Source organism: Anguilla anguilla, chromosome 17 (assembly GCF_013347855.1).
Source record: "Anguilla anguilla isolate fAngAng1 chromosome 17, fAngAng1.pri, whole genome shotgun sequence".
In the NCBI taxonomy this organism is placed as follows: Eukaryota; Metazoa; Chordata; class Actinopteri; order Anguilliformes; family Anguillidae; genus Anguilla; species Anguilla anguilla.
Window position 1 is genome coordinate 17,678,719 of NC_049217.1, and position 18,004 is coordinate 17,696,722.

The 18,004-nt window shown below is 46.3% G+C and overlaps 3 protein-coding genes across 5 annotated transcripts in view; all 3 read right to left on the reverse strand.

The window, feature by feature from the left end:
• Nucleotides 1–80: 80 nt before the first annotated feature.
• On the reverse strand, nucleotides 81–1,450 carry LOC118217283 (Ig-like V-type domain-containing protein FAM187A). Its single transcript, XM_035399165.1, has one exon. The coding sequence runs from the start codon at nucleotides 1,426–1,428 to the stop codon at nucleotides 160–162; it is 1,269 nt and encodes a 422-aa protein (XP_035255056.1). The 5' UTR covers nucleotides 1,429–1,450; the 3' UTR covers nucleotides 81–159.
• Nucleotides 1,450–4,091, reverse strand: ccdc103 (coiled-coil domain containing 103). Its single transcript, XM_035399166.1, has 3 exons — nucleotides 3,450–4,091; nucleotides 3,016–3,148; nucleotides 1,450–2,482 (listed from the first exon to the last, which is right to left on the reverse strand). The coding sequence occupies exons 1-3, from the start codon at nucleotides 3,590–3,592 to the stop codon at nucleotides 2,006–2,008; spliced, it is 753 nt and encodes a 250-aa protein (XP_035255057.1). The 5' UTR covers nucleotides 3,593–4,091; the 3' UTR covers nucleotides 1,450–2,005.
• A 126-nt stretch (nucleotides 4,092–4,217) lies between these two features.
• LOC118217179 (integrin alpha-3-like) overlaps nucleotides 4,218–18,004 on the reverse strand; it is a 37,625-nt gene continuing 23,838 nt past the window's right edge. Inside the window, exons 7-26 of one of the 3 annotated variants that reach the window (XR_004763135.1) lie at nucleotides 17,633–17,826; nucleotides 16,787–16,875; nucleotides 15,986–16,122; nucleotides 15,642–15,725; nucleotides 15,142–15,209; nucleotides 14,907–15,043; nucleotides 14,094–14,240; nucleotides 13,581–13,678; nucleotides 12,474–12,642; nucleotides 12,078–12,152; nucleotides 11,242–11,321; nucleotides 10,477–10,554; nucleotides 9,927–10,029; nucleotides 9,410–9,586; nucleotides 8,927–9,040; nucleotides 8,596–8,712; nucleotides 8,398–8,493; nucleotides 8,178–8,303; nucleotides 7,366–7,528; nucleotides 6,819–6,956 (exon numbers count right to left, since the gene is read on the reverse strand). Coding sequence is in view for 2 of the 3 variants with exons in the window: in XM_035399002.1 (XP_035254893.1) it covers nucleotides 6,789–6,956; nucleotides 8,178–8,303; nucleotides 8,398–8,493; nucleotides 8,596–8,712; nucleotides 8,927–9,040; nucleotides 9,410–9,586; nucleotides 9,927–10,029; nucleotides 10,477–10,554; nucleotides 11,242–11,321; nucleotides 12,078–12,152; nucleotides 12,474–12,642; nucleotides 13,581–13,678; nucleotides 14,094–14,240; nucleotides 14,907–15,043; nucleotides 15,142–15,209; nucleotides 15,642–15,725; nucleotides 15,986–16,122; nucleotides 16,787–16,875; nucleotides 17,633–17,826 (2,257 nt within the window). In the remaining variant the exon portion in view is untranslated. Of the gene's footprint in view, nucleotides 6,957–7,293; nucleotides 7,529–8,177; nucleotides 8,304–8,397; nucleotides 8,494–8,595; nucleotides 8,713–8,926; nucleotides 9,041–9,409; nucleotides 9,587–9,926; nucleotides 10,030–10,476; nucleotides 10,555–11,241; nucleotides 11,322–12,077; nucleotides 12,153–12,473; nucleotides 12,643–13,580; nucleotides 13,679–14,093; nucleotides 14,241–14,906; nucleotides 15,044–15,141; nucleotides 15,210–15,641; nucleotides 15,726–15,985; nucleotides 16,123–16,786; nucleotides 16,876–17,632; nucleotides 17,827–18,004 lie in introns of those variants that run through there. The other 2 variants (XM_035399002.1, XM_035399003.1) reach the window with 2 other exon arrangements.

Consider the following 18,004-nt stretch of genomic DNA (forward strand, 5'->3'; position numbering starts at 1 on the left):
CTATTTCATAAAAAGACCAACAATATATTCTGTGGAAAACTGGCTGTGGTTCTCACACATTCATAATAAACTCACTTCGATGGTGAAAATGGCCTTTTATTTAAGATTTAAATGCCAGCCTTTCAGTATCAATGAAAAACACACGCAGTACAGCCAGAACTACAACCTCTTCCTCTTGAGAGACCTCCAGGAGAGCCGGAGCAGGACGTAGAGGAGGAACAGCAGGGCGTACGCCGCATAGCACAAGCCAAGGGCTCGCAGGGCGTGCACGGACTCGGGGTCAGAGACCTGGCGGGTGCGGCCCAGGCGCAGGTAGACCCCCAGCCGGATCTCGGCGGCCCGCCTGCCCTGCACCCAGCAGTAGTAGGAGCCCTTGTCCTCCAGCCGCGCGGGGCGGAGGTGCAGGTGGTGCCCGGCGTCGATGTAGACCCGCGCCGTCCGGTTCAGGCCCTCCATGTGCCGCGCTCGGTACAGCGGCTCCCGGCCCCGGTCCCAGGCCACCGCGTGCTGCGGCTGAGCGCCGGGGCAGGCCAGCACCAGCGCCGAGCCGGCCGGGTGGTTGTGGTAGTACACGGCCGCCTGGGGCGCCGTCGCGTCGTAGCCCAGGAACTCCAGGAGGGTCTCCCGCTCGACCGTCGCCGCGGGCTCCGGGGGGCAGGGGGCGTGGCAGTCGCGCACAGCCAGCTCCGCCCCCTCCTTCCCCCGGGCCTCGCCCAGCCGGAAGCGGGCCGGCACCGCCGCGGAGCCGCAGGGGGCCGCCGCCCGCGAGGACTGGCCACGCACGTAGCGGACGCTGAGGTAGTCGCTCTGCAGGTAGCACAGCCCCACCCGGGTCTGCTCCCCCCGCACGCCACACCGGTCGCACACCGACCACGGCCAAAAGCTGGTGAACGTGCGGTACGGCCCCTCCGCCCCTCTCTCCGGCCGCGGGGGGTCACGGGCGCGGCCCCCTGGGCGGCGGCGGGGGAAGGACACTCGCCGGGCCCGCTGCACGTCGATGTCGTAGCCGTAGAAGAACTGCCCCGAGGCCGTCCCGCACAGGTAGTGCCCCGAGTCGGCCTCCTGCGCCCGGAAGATGAGCAGGCTGAAGAGGCGGATGGAGAAGCGCGTCCGCAGGTCCGTCCCGCGGCCCACCCGGGATGAGTCCACCAGCACGGTGCCCTCGAAGTCCGTCAGCACCCGGGCCTCGTCCCCCCGCAGGTGCTTCTGGTAGTACCACACCACCGAATGGGCCTCCTCGGGTTTGCAGCGGCAGGGCAGCTCGACGGTCATGTCCTCCAGGTACGCTGCGCTGTTGAAAACCAGGAAGGCGGGACACGCCCTCTTGGCGAAGACGTCCTCCTTGTCCTCCGGGGCCTCATAGGCAGAGAGGAGCGCGGGAAAGCAAAGCAAAATCTGCAGGAACAGCAGCTGCAGGGGCAGCCGCATTACCTGCAGCTTCTGAAAACACAGCTTACAGTAAGTGAGCTCTTCAGCTTGGCTCCTTTATAAGTGCAGTGAGTTCAGTGAGTTCCACACTCTGAAGGCTAGTAAGAGTGCACATTCCAAATCCATTGTAAGCTGACTATGACATCACAATGCATGGTGAGTAACAGAGGGCCTGATTTTACATACTAAAATGCACATTGTCTGTGTACTTTTAAAAAACTGTTTTTCAGTGAAGCGGTACAGTGTAGTGTAAATACATTAAAAATAGCCCCAATGAACACATCAGCTATAAAATGAAGTACATAGTCTTTCAATAACACTGCAAAACAAAACAGAGTATCTTCTTAACCATATCCGTTTAAAATGATAGTGTGCTTCCTGTTTTTTGTTGTTGTTTTTTTCAGACTTAGTGTATGTCTTTGATTGGTCCATATAGTCCACTTCATCACGTATCGAAAATATCCTTCATTGCACACAAACACTATCTGGGCCAATCTAAAATATGCACTAAAACCTAATAATAAAAATAAAAACTTCTGAATGAGAACTATCCCTATGTAGGTAGAGGGATTACTTTTTATTTAGGAGAATCAATGTGGACATCATAAAGTTGCATTAAGCTTTTTAATTTCTCCAGAACATTCTCCCCCCCTGTAGCCTCCCCGTCCTGTCCTGTGTTAGCCTCTGCACCCCGAAGCCCAGTTGCGGTTCCAGGGTCCCTGTCCCCCAAAATTTCCATCAGCTTGCCCATGAGCCGCAGACAGGCGTCCCTCTCCGCCCGGCTCAGGAAGGACACGTTGAGCCCGAAGCGGCCCGTCCGGGACATCCCCTCCAGGACGGCCAGAATGGCCCCGGCGTCCGCGGGCCGCAGGCACCCCCACAGGACCAGCAGGAACTCCCCCAGCAGGCCGCACCCCACCTCAGCGCTGAAGAGCCGCCCGACCCCCTCCCCCCCGAGGGAGACCAGGAGCTGGTACCTGTCCTCCGCGCTCCCCTCGAACCTGCGCCAGTCGCGGCTGAACTCGGCTGCCGTTCTGGGCCGGAACTCGGACGCCTTGGGATGCAAAAATCGCATAGAGAATGGACAGTGAGAACTTCAAATACAACTGAACATATTATCATATTATTCATAGTTCATGGTAGAAAATATAGCCACAATCAATACACAGAACAAAACACATGCAACTAGGAGATGAGTACTCCAGTTTGTTTGTTATCAGTACAGCTATTGCAAAGTGCTACCTTCATATAGCACATAAGCAATTAAGCTGACTGTTGAAGGCCACAACAAGATTCACTAGGAAAGCACTGACAGTAGAACCACAAGAATCAAAGCTCTGTGTTTTTTGGCTTCCATCATTGCGGGAGGCGCCACGATCAACATGTTCCGTTATCCCTCATGGTGAAACCTGATTGGTCCCCAGGTACCAAAACAGTCGCTCATCTACACAGCATTAAACTTCCAAAGACTTAAGACTTGCAGTATAACATGCACTATACTGCAGATCTGTTTACACTGCATAACTTATTTGGATGACCACTGGCTCTCAGGATCTCAGCCCATATGGCACTGACTGACGGACTGACCTCCATGGTCTCACACTGTGTGGTGGTTGACTTCCTAGCTCCAGAAGCCATGGGGTTCCAAGGCTGCGTGCGTGGGCTGCCCGCCTTGTCCTTCTTCTCCAGTGGTTTCAGGTGCGACGCCAGTACTATATCTCTAAAAAGGTTTAGAAGAACAGGACTGTTCGCGTTGATTCAATTTCAGGGACATTATTAGGGTACAAAGCACTTTCAATAACTGCGCAAACTGTGCTACAATTAAAGAAACAGAAAAACAAACAAAAAAGACATTAGACTCTTATCCCCAATATATGACATGTATTATTAATATCAACATTATGGTTAATGCTACTGTTTCGTTTAAGAAATGTAAAACGCCAGGGAAAGAATGACTATGGGACTGGAGTGTAGCTATGGAAACAACGTGGCCCGCCTGAAACGATACAGCGGTTGCTCACCTAAACTCCTCATAAGAGCCAACGTTCTGATGTATTGCGCGAAACTTTGCATCATTCTCCCGTCGATATTTCTTGTCTGCCTCCAACGCTGCCTGCAACTCCTTCTCCAGCGCTGAAAAATTAATAACCTCGGAATCCTCCATTTCTCAGCGAATAAAAACAAAAAGGACTACTCTTAAAACGTGACTTCACCAACAAATGCCGATCGAGGACGCAATTGTAATCTACGGCAAAATGACAGCTACAAATAGCTAAGTAGCCATGCTAGGTTAGCTAAGGGAGTTTAAACTGATACGAGACTGTAAAGATTAGATCATATTTCACGCATTCAGTAACATCCACCATTAACGATATTTTCTTGCAGGCTATTTCCACCTATCGCTCCGTTGTAAAGTTAGGGCTATACGCTCCAGCTGGCTTGTTTATTTCCTGGATAAGCTGACACGAAAGAAAACCGGAATATCGAACGAATGATATCGCTCAATATTTATGACGTCTTAAATACGAAAAGCTACAATGTCGTTTCGTGAGATAATTTTAAATATAAAAGAAAATTAACACTTCTTCCTCCTGATCTCGAAACCCGACTGCTGACGTTACTGTGTTGGTTGCGTCTCCATGGCAATGCCCTCAACAAATAGGCTGGTCACTTGGTTAAAGAAAAAATCCACCGCTTGAAATTGTGAAGCGCCGAAGAAAATCGGCATAATAAAAACTGCAAATCAAAAACCAAAACCAGCAATTACAAACATTGACTTGAAACAAGAATTATTTAAAAATACTTTAATAACATTGAGATAGTTCAGTACAAAAAGAAACAATGCCGGCATGTTTTAAAACAGTCATCATGTGCTTAAATACATACATACACAAAATAGCTATTTGCTAGACAGACATTTGGCCCCATCCACCACATAAAGAACAGTACCTAGCACTTATTGCAGCATCTTAGGTAAAGGGAGCTCTAAATATTAATATTTGGTAATTTGAGGTGCGGTACCTGAATATTTTTCTGTGTATTTCAGTGTATCAGAATATTTATCCATGAATGATGACTGAACTTTTAAGATGCTTGCAGAGGTAATCATTTTAAAATACATTATTGAATGATTATAAACATTACTGTTGCTTTTTGTAAGTCATGCGTTTTAACAACCTTTGAGTCAGCAAAAGTCCGCATTATATAAAGTTATATGGAAAAAAAGTACAAGAAATATGTTCTTTAAACATACAACAGGTATTACACATAAGAAAGGCTAACGTGAAGAAGATATTAAAGTTCAGAATTCAAAGACTATAAAAGCCCTTTCATTCACAGCATCTGTGCAGCTGCTGCAGAATGGCTTATAGAACATGTGGAATACAAATTCACTGTCTAGTGCCGACCGTCTTCAAGCTGCAAGGATTTCTACAGCAGCCTAGAGCTCCCTTGAGCTAAAATCTGCCCTCAGATTGGTAGATTCGTTTTCTGATTTCCTGACAATCACAGCGGATCACGCCACAAGAGGACAATGATGAAATCATGAAACAGTGCTAATAAATCACAATTGAGCAATGCTGTAAGTTTCTCATTTCAAAAGGCTCTTGCCTTGCATTTGATTGGGGGGGGGGGGGGGGGGGGGGGGTGATTTAGTGATATCTCAGGATTATAAGGCAAGTCAGGGTGTATCGCAGCGGAGTCCTCCCGGTGGGAAACGGAGACAGGACCACTTCATTCTTGGAAGGCCAGTGCTGTCCCATGAACCTAATGGTGAATCCTCCTTAGATACCATAGCTACCAGGAGATCTTGTCTGTCACATTGTGCTGATACGACATTTTGTACAAAACTTGTGTGAGTATTGTACTTTGGGAGAGTTCAATCAACCAATCAGCACAGACCCTATCTCCTCAAAGTTTTAGCAATAATAATATGTCCCTCAATTTTTAAGGCTCACTATAATTAGTCATAAAACAGGTGCACAGCCTACTACTTACTCCTCAGACACTTGTAATGTAGCACTGTAATAGCTTTGGTTGAGAAATACTTTTTGACCACTGGGTGGCACTCGAACAGCAGTGCCATTTGGAACATTTTTTGGCTCACCCCTCAGTCTATGTGGAATGTTATGACCTTCTCAGACACCAAAAACAACATACTGTACATGGTACAATAAACAATATAAGAATAGAAAGTGTTGACTCCCAGTACTCCTTTCCTTCTAAATTCCTCCACGCACAAGCCAGTTATTCAACAACTGTAAACTGAAGTCACCTAATATGTCCACAACCTTCTTAGTTTTGATCAGTCTAAAATTATGATTTTCCAGAATAGGTTTTACAAAAAAGAAAAAAAGAAAACCCAGTCATTTGCATGGCAACATCTGACAGCACACACATTGCTTTACTGAACGATCAAGTCAGTTGACTTGAGTCCATATTTCTTCAGTAGGGCACTGTACTATAAACACACCAAGTGTTAAATCCACCCGCGCGTACACACCTACTAATGACTTGAACTACAGTTGTTGGCTGAGGCCAGTCTCATTAATGATATACTAACAGCACAAAACCACACAGCAGTACAAATACAGCAGACAGTACGGTCATCAGAGAGAACTCAGCTTTTTAACCTTTACATTAGGCTATGAAACCTTGATCCGAACAAAACTTACCACTAATACAACCTGCACGATAACATACCATCCATAATAATTTTAGACTTAGGACAAGGAGGACAAGAGGCAGAAGGGGAGTGACACTGGGCTTTCAGTCTAACCCTGGTTTGAGGATTTCCAGTGGCAGGGAATAACTCAGTCACTACAGAATCACTCTCTGTACTTAAGAAATTCCGGGATCCAATACAAGTTATTGTAAGCTCAGACAATCACACGGTCAAATTTTTATGACAGCTAATCTCACCAGCATATAATAAATCCAGGAAATCAAGTTACAAGCCAAGAACAAGCATTTAAACATAATGCACTGCATGAAAAAACATACCTGGAATGTAGATTTGACAGCAAGAAAATATAGAAGTTCTAGTGCTTTAAAAAAAAAAAAAAGAAACATATTAAGGAAACCAGATCAATGTACATTCAATTAACTTCCACTAGCTGTTAAGAACAGCATAGCAGAAATAATATTGCACCAAAAGAAAACATTTTGATGACACAAGGAAGACAAAAACAAACAAAAAAACAAAACAAAAAAAACAAAAAACAAATATAATGCACAAAAACCACTGTCAAGTTCTCACAAAGATGTCTGAACTTGAGTGGCCCCACCCAACTCTGGGTGGGGCAAATTGCAGTCCTCCAATCACCGCCTCCCCCAGAGGCCCTGGAGGAGGGGCTTGGGGATCAGTAGTAAAGATGGTGGATTTCTGTCCAGTTGGTGACCCAGTGTTTCTTGCTCGGGTTCTCAGTCAGGAAACCTTGACTGAGCTGGTAGCGCTCCTCCTTGCGAATTTTCACGCCATGATACTTTGGCATTAACCTGTAGTAGATAGCCCGCTTGAAAAAGCCGCACTGTAAGTCAGAGACAGAAAGACAGGGAGCGCAGGAGAGAAATAAAAAAATGTGAGGCTCCCTTCAAGCATAACGTCACGTGATTGCTGTATTAAAGGTATTCTATGCTATTTCTAGTTGTGAATGAACATAGTGTTTGTCTTCGTATCAGGAAAGTGATGTAATGATAGGTTAGCAGAGAGAAAAACAGATACAGCACGTCCCCACATTATCCTGAAGAGGAAAAAGAGTGGAAAAACATTCATTTAAACAGAGAACACAGGACTGCAAGGAGGGAGAGGAATGAGTAAAGTTAGTGGGCTGGCAGGGAGAAAGGGAAAAATCTTTCACATTCAGATTTTTTTTAAAGGATAAAAATAGCTGGTCTGTGAAGGAGAGCAGCCAGCACGTGGACGGAAGACAGCATTACCCAGGAACCCCAGTGAGGTGCACACAGAGGCCCCCATGGGCCCCACCCTCTCCTAGCATTCATCTGTCAGCCGCTCATTGTCAGAGGGCTGGGTCTTCATCTCGGCCATCTGGGCCTTGGCCTCGTACATCTCCCGCGTGCTGGCCCGCCGGAAGAATCCGCACTGGAGGGAGGGCAGGAACCATGGAGCAGCATTAGCCAATCACAAGCCCTCCTGATCGCTGGGGTGGAGCTCAGGTTGACGTGAAACCTTACACTTTAAAAGCATGTCCTTTAGAAAGGATGTGTAAATGTGTACATGGTTGTCCACATGCATTCACAAACACACACATGCGCACATACACACAAACACACATGCACGCACATGAGCACACACACACACAAACACACATGCGCACACACACACACGCACACACATGCACACACACGCGCGCACACACACACAGGCACACACGCACACATCCTGTCTGAAAGACCAAAAATGCAACGTCTGCTTTCAACTAGAATTGCTTTACCTAAATACTGAAAATAACTGTTCATAAACAAAGATACAGCATCCAGCTGATTTGAAAAAGAAGCTAACTGATGGTTTCTGAATGGCACCAGTGAACGCATTAACTGTGCAAAGAGAAGCAGGGAGGAGAGGCAGGTTGTCACTGTGGTTTGTCCTTCAGGTTTGTCACTGTGGAAGGGGTGAAACAGGTTACTCATTTACACACAGTTAGAATCGCTGTGGAGCAATACAATGCCCTTGTGATCACACCTGAAACGGACTCACCCAGGAGGGATTCAGTCGGAGGCCATGTTCTTACCTTCCACAGCATGAGGATGATCAAAGCCAGGAGCAGGACGCCGGCCAACACAGAAACGATGATGATCCACATGGGGGCCTGGTACAGAGGCTTGTCCGTCACCTTTGGGTCTATATCCAGAACAAACTGGGAAAGAAAGGGGGGGGAGAGGTGGGGATTATAAGAACAGCCAATAGGAGGTATTTTGTCATTGTCATCAGTAACTCATCATCACCCTCACCTTTCTGGTGGCGCTGTCCATCTTGAGGGCAGGTCTGTCAGTCACCAGTTTCAGCGTAGCCAGGCCTTTCACGGTTATACGGTCATCGATGTAGTCCTGAGGGAACATTCCGTCAGTTTCCGCAGGTTAGCAACCACACCTACGTCAGCCCACCAGACGGAGTTGCGTTATGAGTCTCAGCGCCTCAGGTGTTCTCACCTCCAACATGGTGCTGTTCCACACCCGTGCCCTGACGATCACCTCCGCAGAGTTGTTCATGTTTTGAAGAGGGCAGGAGAACTTCACGCATTTCACATCTTTGCCTAGTTCACAGTCCTCCAAAACATAATACGGAATAAAAGATCCTCAGTCACCCACCAGGGGGAGCCCTTCCATTAGAATCGAGAAACACTGTGGCTGTGAAACCCCAAAGACTCCTTATTGGGTGGTTGTCATTCATAGACATGGCAATGGTCATCTTAAATAGTTCAGGCATTAGAACAACATGGTAACAGGTGAAGTGTTTGACAGGGTGTGATCTGGCCCTCACCAGGACGATGTTCTTCCGCTGTGGTATGCGTAAGGTATTGGCTGCCAGGGGCTCGATCTGCCTGGGCTCAGAACCATCCACCTCCCGCTTCCTCCGTGCATTGGACTCTGATGCCTGGACAGACAGACACGAGGCAGGCAGACATTTAGCCACTTGTGATTGCCCTGCCAAAGAAAGCCTATTTGGATATCACGACGTGCGTTTGAGTTACAGAGAGAGATGTTTGAATGTGACCCAGATCTCTTATACTCTACCCCCAAATGCACAGGTAAGTACATGAGAAGAGCTACACTTTAGACTAGAAAGCAATTTTTCATAGAATCTTGATTTCACAACAAATATCGTACACGGTGGACACAAGGAGACCCAAGAATGTGGTATAAGGGCTGTCCTCGTAGTTCTTTCTGGCTTACAGACTACTAAGAATACAGCAGAATCCATTTGCAACTCTGAGCCCCCCCCCCCCCCCCCCCCACCACTCACATTAAGCCTTAGTGGGTTGACAATATCTCCGGGGGGGATGCAGTGTGAGTCTGATACCCCATTGGTCAAGATCTCTGTTGGGTACAGCAGCCATTTGCCATTGGCGACCTCGTAGGGCCAGAGGAACTCCACCTCCAAATTTCCCATGGTTCCCAGGGGCATGCCCAGCACATTCACCTTAGAAATAGGTCATAAAGCAATGAGTAGACACCTTAGAGACAGAATTACTCAGCACACTGCCCTACCCAGAAATGGCGGCTGCGTGGCATTAGCAGGCAATTACTAAATCAGTTGAATCGTGCTGGAGCTATGACTACAGCCATAGTCAAGAGGCAACCGCTTCATCATATCCTTTCTTCTTTATAGCAGAACCATCCACACAAACATACACGTCACACTTTCACCCTGTCCTTTGACATCCACTGCATTAATATGTTACACTTACCATGAAATTATACTACATCCACAGCGGTTACCTCACCATCAATGTATAATCCACACACAGCGGTTAACTCACCGTGAAGGTATACTCCACAGGGCTCCCAATGTCATCGAAGGACTTCATGGCTGATTCACCCATCACTGTCCCACTGAATTCAGCCTGCGTTTTATGGGGGACTCTGTGGAGGTAGATGAGCTGCTTGACATTGGGAACACCTTCAATGAAACAGTCTAAACTCACTTACAGGAATGTCCGATTAAGGGACCAGTCAGGATTAAAAAACGACCCCAAAATCTTTGAAAATGCTTCAGTTTAGTTGGGAAAGTGGTGAAGTGCTTCTGAATAGTGTTTGAAAGTGCTTGGATTTCGCTGCTGTCATAATTGGCTTCATCTTCAACTTTTGACATGAATTGTGTTTCCAAAAGGTGTACAAGGTGCTGCAATGTCAAGATGTTTTCAATCTTTGTCAGCCTACTAATAAATAGCCTTCTTACAATCGACAGGCTGGTCCCATCTGCTTCGGAGTCATGAATTCACAAACATGAATCAAATCATGATAATGTGATTATTGCAGTACTGATAAGTTTCATCAGCATAAGGAACTCCTGAGTTAGTTCAGACTTACACAGCAAATGTTGTCTGGAGTGTATACTCCACCATTAGGGCAATGGATTGTGGGTCAAGATCACTCTGTTCACTCAACCTGGAAAAAAAAACAGGTTTTCAATACTGATTATTATCGACATGGTAGCAGACAAGCCTAATGATTGAACTAATATACCACTGATACACCACCCATTAATACACACTATATGACCAAAAGTATTTGGACATCACTTAGTCTGGGGCTGTTTTTCATGGTTTGGGCTAGGCCCCTTAGTTCCAATGAAGGCAAATATTAATGCTATAGCATACAATCACATTCTAGACGATTCTGTGCCTCCCCAACAGTAACAGACACAGGATGTCTGAGGGATTTTGAGAGTCGTTTGTCATGCACTAGGTTTCAGCAAAGTGATTCTAGCCTGAAATGCCGACCAGTTCTGACTGTCAATGTAGCAACACAGGTAGGGAGGGTTCGGTAACACGTTATAAATGGTATGACTGTATCTGTCATAACACAGTAATGCAGTCAAATCTTGCTGTCATTACATTTACCAATAAAAATATGACAGCTTTATGTAATTTGACATAAGATGACATTATCTGTTATTCCATCTTGTGATAGCTGTTGTGTAATGCTTATGGCACAGTTTAATCACCCATGTGTCAAAGGGTCCAAGTAAAGAGTTACCGAGTGTTCCTGGTAGCAACTATTCTGAATGGTGGACAGTGGGGACATTCTACCACTCAGCTAGGGAGTATAACATCGACAGTAAGCAACACTCACGTGGACAACTGCAGAGTGCTTTGGATCTCTTGAGTGTATAAGCTAATCCCAGACGTCTCAAATATTATTAGGATGTTGGCCTGCAGGACAGAGGGGCAGAGTTTGTGATCATAAGTTGCGTGTAACACCACAAACCGTCAGTTTCTAACAGTACATTTAGCAATTCAAGCAGGGTTCAAACAGTACATTAACATACAATGGAGAATATCCCTTAAATTAGAAGTGTGCTTTCACACTATGAACATTCATGGACCACAACCTGACCTATACTGGAACAGATCCTATCAAAAATCCCAGCATGCAAGGAAACATTTAAAAAACATTGGGTTCATTCCAATCGCTTATTTTATCCATCCTCAGTCCTTGCATGATCCCACCATCTTTAAGGACATGCCCATTTGTTAAATACTCCATGGAGGAGGGAGGAGGGATGAGCGAGGAGGCTCCCGGAGGATGTATCAGCGAGGATACACAAGTGGAGTCTTTGCGGAAGTATTTTTTCGGAGCGCGTGACCTAAAAATGATCCACCTGTGGACCCACCTCTCTACATCTGCCACATCTGTAATCGACGTGGCTTCAAACTGACGCTCGACGAGAGAGGACGTTCTGTTTGCCTAATACATGTTTCCTCGATTCCTCCATCCTCGTGCCTCAGCCTTGCATCTCTTCCTCACATTCTCCATTGGGTGGAGCTAAGGAGCGAGGAAAGGACGCGAGGAAGAGATGCAAGGAGTGAAAACAGGCAGCTGGACAGAACCCATTCAGTCCTGCAATGGCTGTAAAGAACTGCAGGTGAGGGGGTAGGAACCAAAGCAGCTGACATGGCAGCTCCTACCTGGTGGTTGCTTTTGAAGGGGTTCCCCAGTTCACACAACACCGTTGTTTCCACTCTGCACTCAACTTCTTTGTCCTGGCCAAACACACCCCAAGAAGACACAGGTCACACATACAAGGCCAAAATCAGGCTACAATTAATCTTAGTTATTCTTAGTTATTGATTTCTGGTCACAGGTAGGGGAATAATGTCTTGAGGAAATTAATTAAGTTGATTAAGAAAAATACATCAAATTAAATGCTGTGCCTTGGCTGTAAAGAGTGGCATGTTTCATAATGTTCATGGAGAAAGTTAAATAGGTAAACCTTTTCTGTTCATCCATCTGAGAATTATTTCTGGCCTGTGCGACCTTAGCATTGACCCGCAGAGCAAAGTGGCGCCCCCTGCTGTACTCACCGAGGAGCGCACCCCAAAGAAGTGAAGTGCGGATGGGACAGTGAGGTTGAGCAGGGCCTGGTGGGCGTCCTCGGCCAGCTTTCCTGGGGCCGGCAGGTTGGTCACATTCACCAACACCATCAGCTTCTTCACCCCGGAGTTATACTGCATCACCTGATGGCCGTCCTCACTGGACACGTATGCACACATGCACATGCACATACACAAACACACAGACACACGCACGAACACGTGCACATGTACATACACAAACACACAGACACATGCACGCACGCACATACACAAACACACAGACACACGCACGCACACGTGCACATGCACATACACAAACACAAACACACAGACACATGCACGCACGCACATACACAAACACACAGACACACGCACGAACACGTGCACATGTACATACACAAACACACAGACACATGCACGCACGCACATACACAAACACACAGACACACGCACGCACACGTGCACATGCACATATACAAACACAAACACACAGACACATGCACGCACGCACATACACAAACAGACAGACACACGCACGCACACGTGCACATGTACATACACACAGACACACGCACGCACACGTGCACATGCACATACACAAACACACAGACACATGCACGCACGCACATACACAAACACACAGACACATGCACGCACACGTGCACATACACAAACGCACAGACACACGCACGCACACGCACATGAACACACAGACACACGCATACATGCACATACACAAACACACAGACACACACGCACACACAAACAAACAAACACACAATTTATTACCCTTACCAGCTAGTTTACTACAATAAGGTAATATATAATACATGACATTGAACTGTACGATACAAGTATGGTTTAACTGCCAAAACAGGAAAAAAATCTCACATATTAGATCTACTTGGGTATCACACACTAGTATATCCCTGTATAGTAGATAGGCTGGACATAATTATTCATGAAGATTCCTGTTCAGGCAGGTATTTTTTATTTATTTATTTTTCCCAGTGTTCAGCCTCAACTCACACTTGACCACCTCTGCACCAGTGGGAATGACCTTTGACCCGAGAGGGGATTGGGCAGCACACTCACCTGGGGAACAGAACCTGCTGCTCACTGGCGAACGTTGCCCGCAGCTGCAGGTTACTGCTGCACTTGTTGTCTGACCCACATTCCATCTGAAAGTGAATCTGAAACGGATTTTAAAAAAGGAGAAAAAAGAGAAAGACACATTTTAGTCAATCTTAGAACCAGATTTAAAAAGTAACAATAATAAATAAATAAACAATTTATTCTCTCTCAATTTGGAATTCCCAGAACTGCAATATCCTGTGTCAATTTGAGAGAACACAGACAAGCAAGTTTTCCTCTAAAGAGCACTCAGTCAGCCAACACCGTACCTGATTTAATCAGATAACGCACACATTCAGGCATTAGGGACTACAGTGCATGTGGGGTTATCTGCCTCCCTGGTGAAAAAGCGTATCAGACACCACTGTGCTCCCAGCAGCGGTGCAGTGAGTGAGGGCCGCAGTCGTGAATCCAGCAGGGCCCTGGCGCAGGCCGGAGGGTTCGGGCCGCTGCCGGTAAGCTCGCGCGCCACACCTCTGTTTTGTTCACGACTTGCTGGTCTTTGTCCAGCACGGGGAAGGAGTCCAGGTTTTGGAGCGCCTGTGGGGCACTGGGCTTCCCCTCGTCCAGCGACACGCTGAGGGAGAAGACGACCGGCTGAAGCTTGTCCCGCAGCGGTTCCTGAGGCGGCAAAAGGACAGACAGCAGACTGCAGCACGCCGTCCAACATTCACAACACTGAATTACACAACGATAACGCAGGGCACAGGCAAAACACTCCTTCACTGTTAAAAAGTTTATTGCCTTTTGTCTTTGATGTGTGGGGTGTGACAGCTTTATGTTACTGCTGTGGAGCTCTCAGTGAGTGGCAGGAAGAAAGGGATTAGAAATTATTATTAGAAAATACCATTAGAAATTATTAGAAAATATTTCCCAAATATTGCCCAAGAGTTGCTTTTCAAAACATGGATTATAATCATACCTTACAATCTTCTGTACACTCTAAAGAGGATACACTTGTGAGTGCATTATTTTATACATTTTGACAGATTGTGTAGTCTTATTCAGATATGATGGGTTTCTCATTAAAAAAATCTTTATTCCTTAATGTCAATTACATCGTTTTTAAAATACATTTCAACTGCAACTTATTATTCAATTCTTTATAAAAGATTCATGTTCAACTAAGAGTTCATTTTAACAAGCAACAAGATTACTGCCTCATGTTTAGCCCTTCCTGTGGCGTGTGTAGCTTTGAACGGAATCGTCTGGAGCTACTGTACACCGATGTCACATGACTGAGGGTAGGGATGTGATTGGCCGCAGGATCTAGAGACGGCCCCTTACCACCACGCTGAGCTTCAGTTCCTGGCACGTGCTGGAGGGCTGGATGGACAGGAAGCCTATGAATTCGTCTTGCTTGTCAACAAAACGGAGCCGAGAGCTGCGTCTGGCACTGTCGGCCTTCACGGTGTACTTGACGGCTTGTGGGAAAAGGAGGGGATAAATCTCACAGGTCAGCCAATCAAAACTTCTGAGAGCTTATAAGCCCGACCTTATTGGGCAATGGGGCATCACTCACTGATTTTCTCCTTGAAGTCCTTGTCTCCGTTGCTGAGAGTGTAGGAGAAGCACACCTTCACTGTCACACTGTAAGACAGATCAATTAGCCTCAGTTTTCCCATAGCGCATTAGGCCTGGCACTACAATACAACACAGGCATTCTCAGATTAACTGTATTGTTACTCTGCTCTGTTCACATGCTAACCCAATGCCAGGTGGGACATATCAAATTCCACACAGCAATGGTTATGGAACTGTGTTTGCTGTGTTTCTATCTCTTTGTAAATCTCTGGGACGTTAGGACGCCATTGGTCTCGAGAACTGCCCTACAACTGTCTGGAACCAGGGTTGGGTGCTCCTTCAACATAGCATAACCACAACAGAGCAGCAGTGTTCAGGATATTTTCTGACAGGAAATGCAATGAAAGACTCCTCAGTAAATCCTGAAAACGTATCAGAAATGAGACTACAGCAGCCGAATAAAGATTCACTTCAGCGAATTTTGTTTGATGGACTCACCATGAATCACTGGAACATTGGCTGGGGTCCACAAGAACTGGCTCCACAATGAAGGTTTTATTAAGATGGATGACGGGACGGGCCCTAAAAACAGAACAAACAGAAAGCACCGGTATCGACACTGCTCCGTCTCGACCGAATTCGCTTCATTTGAAATGGTCAATTTTAGTATTTGAGAGCAGGGCTATTTAACAGGTGCCGGGGGGGGGGGGCAGAAATTTTTAAATGAAGAACTCTCAGATCAGAGGAAGGAAGCTAAATGGGCTCAATAAAGTTAGCGATTAGCTGAATTAGTTAACTAAAGCCCTGCTGGAGCCAAAGCCAGCATGACGATCAACACAAACCGAAGCAGAGCGATTCGATTGTCCAGGGAGCCGACCAGGACATCGGGATACTTGTTCTGGTCCATGTCCATGCCACCGTTAATGGAATAGCCAAACGTCTGGAAGCCTCCATTGCCCACATCCTTCCCTTCAATCACCTGCCAATGCAGAGTCAGAAGCGTCTGTGAGACTACAGCGGCTGAATAATGATTTGGGGCTAATGGGGGTCCTAATAAATGAGATGAAAATGAAATCATATCATAATGGGAGGAAGGAAGGAAGGAATTCAAACTCCAATATAAATATATATTAAAACCCTATTCACTTCCATTTTCACTTGGCTATATTGGTCAATAATTGTGTAGGAGTAAGTCCTGAAACATACCCTACGCAAGTATGCGAACGTGGATGCTTCGAGCTACGCAAAGTGGATTTCATGTGCGTTGAGTTCTACAATGTGCCACCTGAAATTCTTAACGCAACGTACAGCAAGCGCGAGCTGTAGTGCCAAGCGTCACAGCGAGGGCCGCTATAGCAGGCAACAAGAGGACGAAGCCGTCTTCTTCAATTTGTGCTTTTCACAACTGTCCTGGATCGGCCCCTTTGAAGAATCAGGTTTATTACCTCCACAGGAACATAAGAAAGCACGTTGAGTATGTACCGTACAACCGGGACGTGTGTTTGCAGTGCAGGGGCCTGACACTGTCATTTGCGCTTGTGTACTCACGTAGGGTATGTATGCGGCCTAACTCACATTCAGACTGCTGTGTATTGCCTATGGCTTAATGGAAAGACTAAGCAGAAGCATATTCACAGACATACCTGACTGGGCTCCTCAGCAATGCCCTTCTGGCTGCCCATCCAGACGAAAACCTTGCCAGTCCCATGAAACGGGGCACCCACTGCGAAATCTGGGAGGAGAGACACCAAAGGCCTCAGAGAGGTGAACAACCTGACCCTATCATAGAGTTCAACAGAATAGAAGAACTTCTTTTTTCTCAAGGGGAAATTCAGGGAAAAAAAAAACCCATTGTGTATTATACAAATAACTCACGTCACTAGGTTTATATGATAATATTATGAAAAACAACATTAGCAGCACTTTTATAACTGTCCATTTACTCCTCCTTCCCATAATTGATGTATGAAAGTAGATTAAAATAAAAAATGAAAAATAAAAGCAAAATACAATAAAAGTTTCTAAAATGAACAACAATGTAATGACAGAACCTTGGCTCTGCATGAGGCCATTACAGTGCCGAGAAGTAAAAATACAGCACACTATTACTATATAATACACACTGCCAACTCTAGGGGGCAGCAGTGTGACACCGGTGATATCTCAGGATAACTAGCATCATGTCAGCCATTTTTACTGGTGGTGGAGTGGGAGGAAACAATGCAGCATGATTGGAGCCTGTGTGTTTTGTGGGTCATCGGAACAACGTACTGACAGGTAGAGAAAGTGGCGGAGGTGGCGGCGTTGGGTGGGGGAGAGGAATGAGTGTAATAGAGGGTCTAATGGAAACGATAACACGGAGGTGGAAGTGAGGCCATATCCAGCCATTTTCCCTTCATTGGAGTTTTTCAGTTCTTCAGTGAGGAGCATCGGAGTGATCGGTTGTGTGCGGGACTAGAGGAGGGGTGGGGTACGGCGCAGCGTGGCACCTTGGAACCCGTCCTGGTTGATGTCCCCGATGGCGGCCACGCTCATCCCAAACGCAGAACCCGCGAAGCCGAAGAGAGTCATGCTGGGATTGGTCCGGAAGGAGCCGTTCTCGTTCATGTAGACATAAACTGCTCCACCTTTCTCCCCCTTGCGGTCAAAATAGAAAGGGGCACCCACGAGCAGATCGTTCCACCTGTAAAGCACACGCAAACACGAGGAAGGCCAGAGGAAGAGTGTGGTTCATAACCATTTCAATTTACAAACAGATCCAATACAATACTTATTATTATTATTATTATTATTCGATTGTTTGCATTTTTCACTATCATAGCACACACTTGTTGAGTATTAACACAGAATATATCAACAGA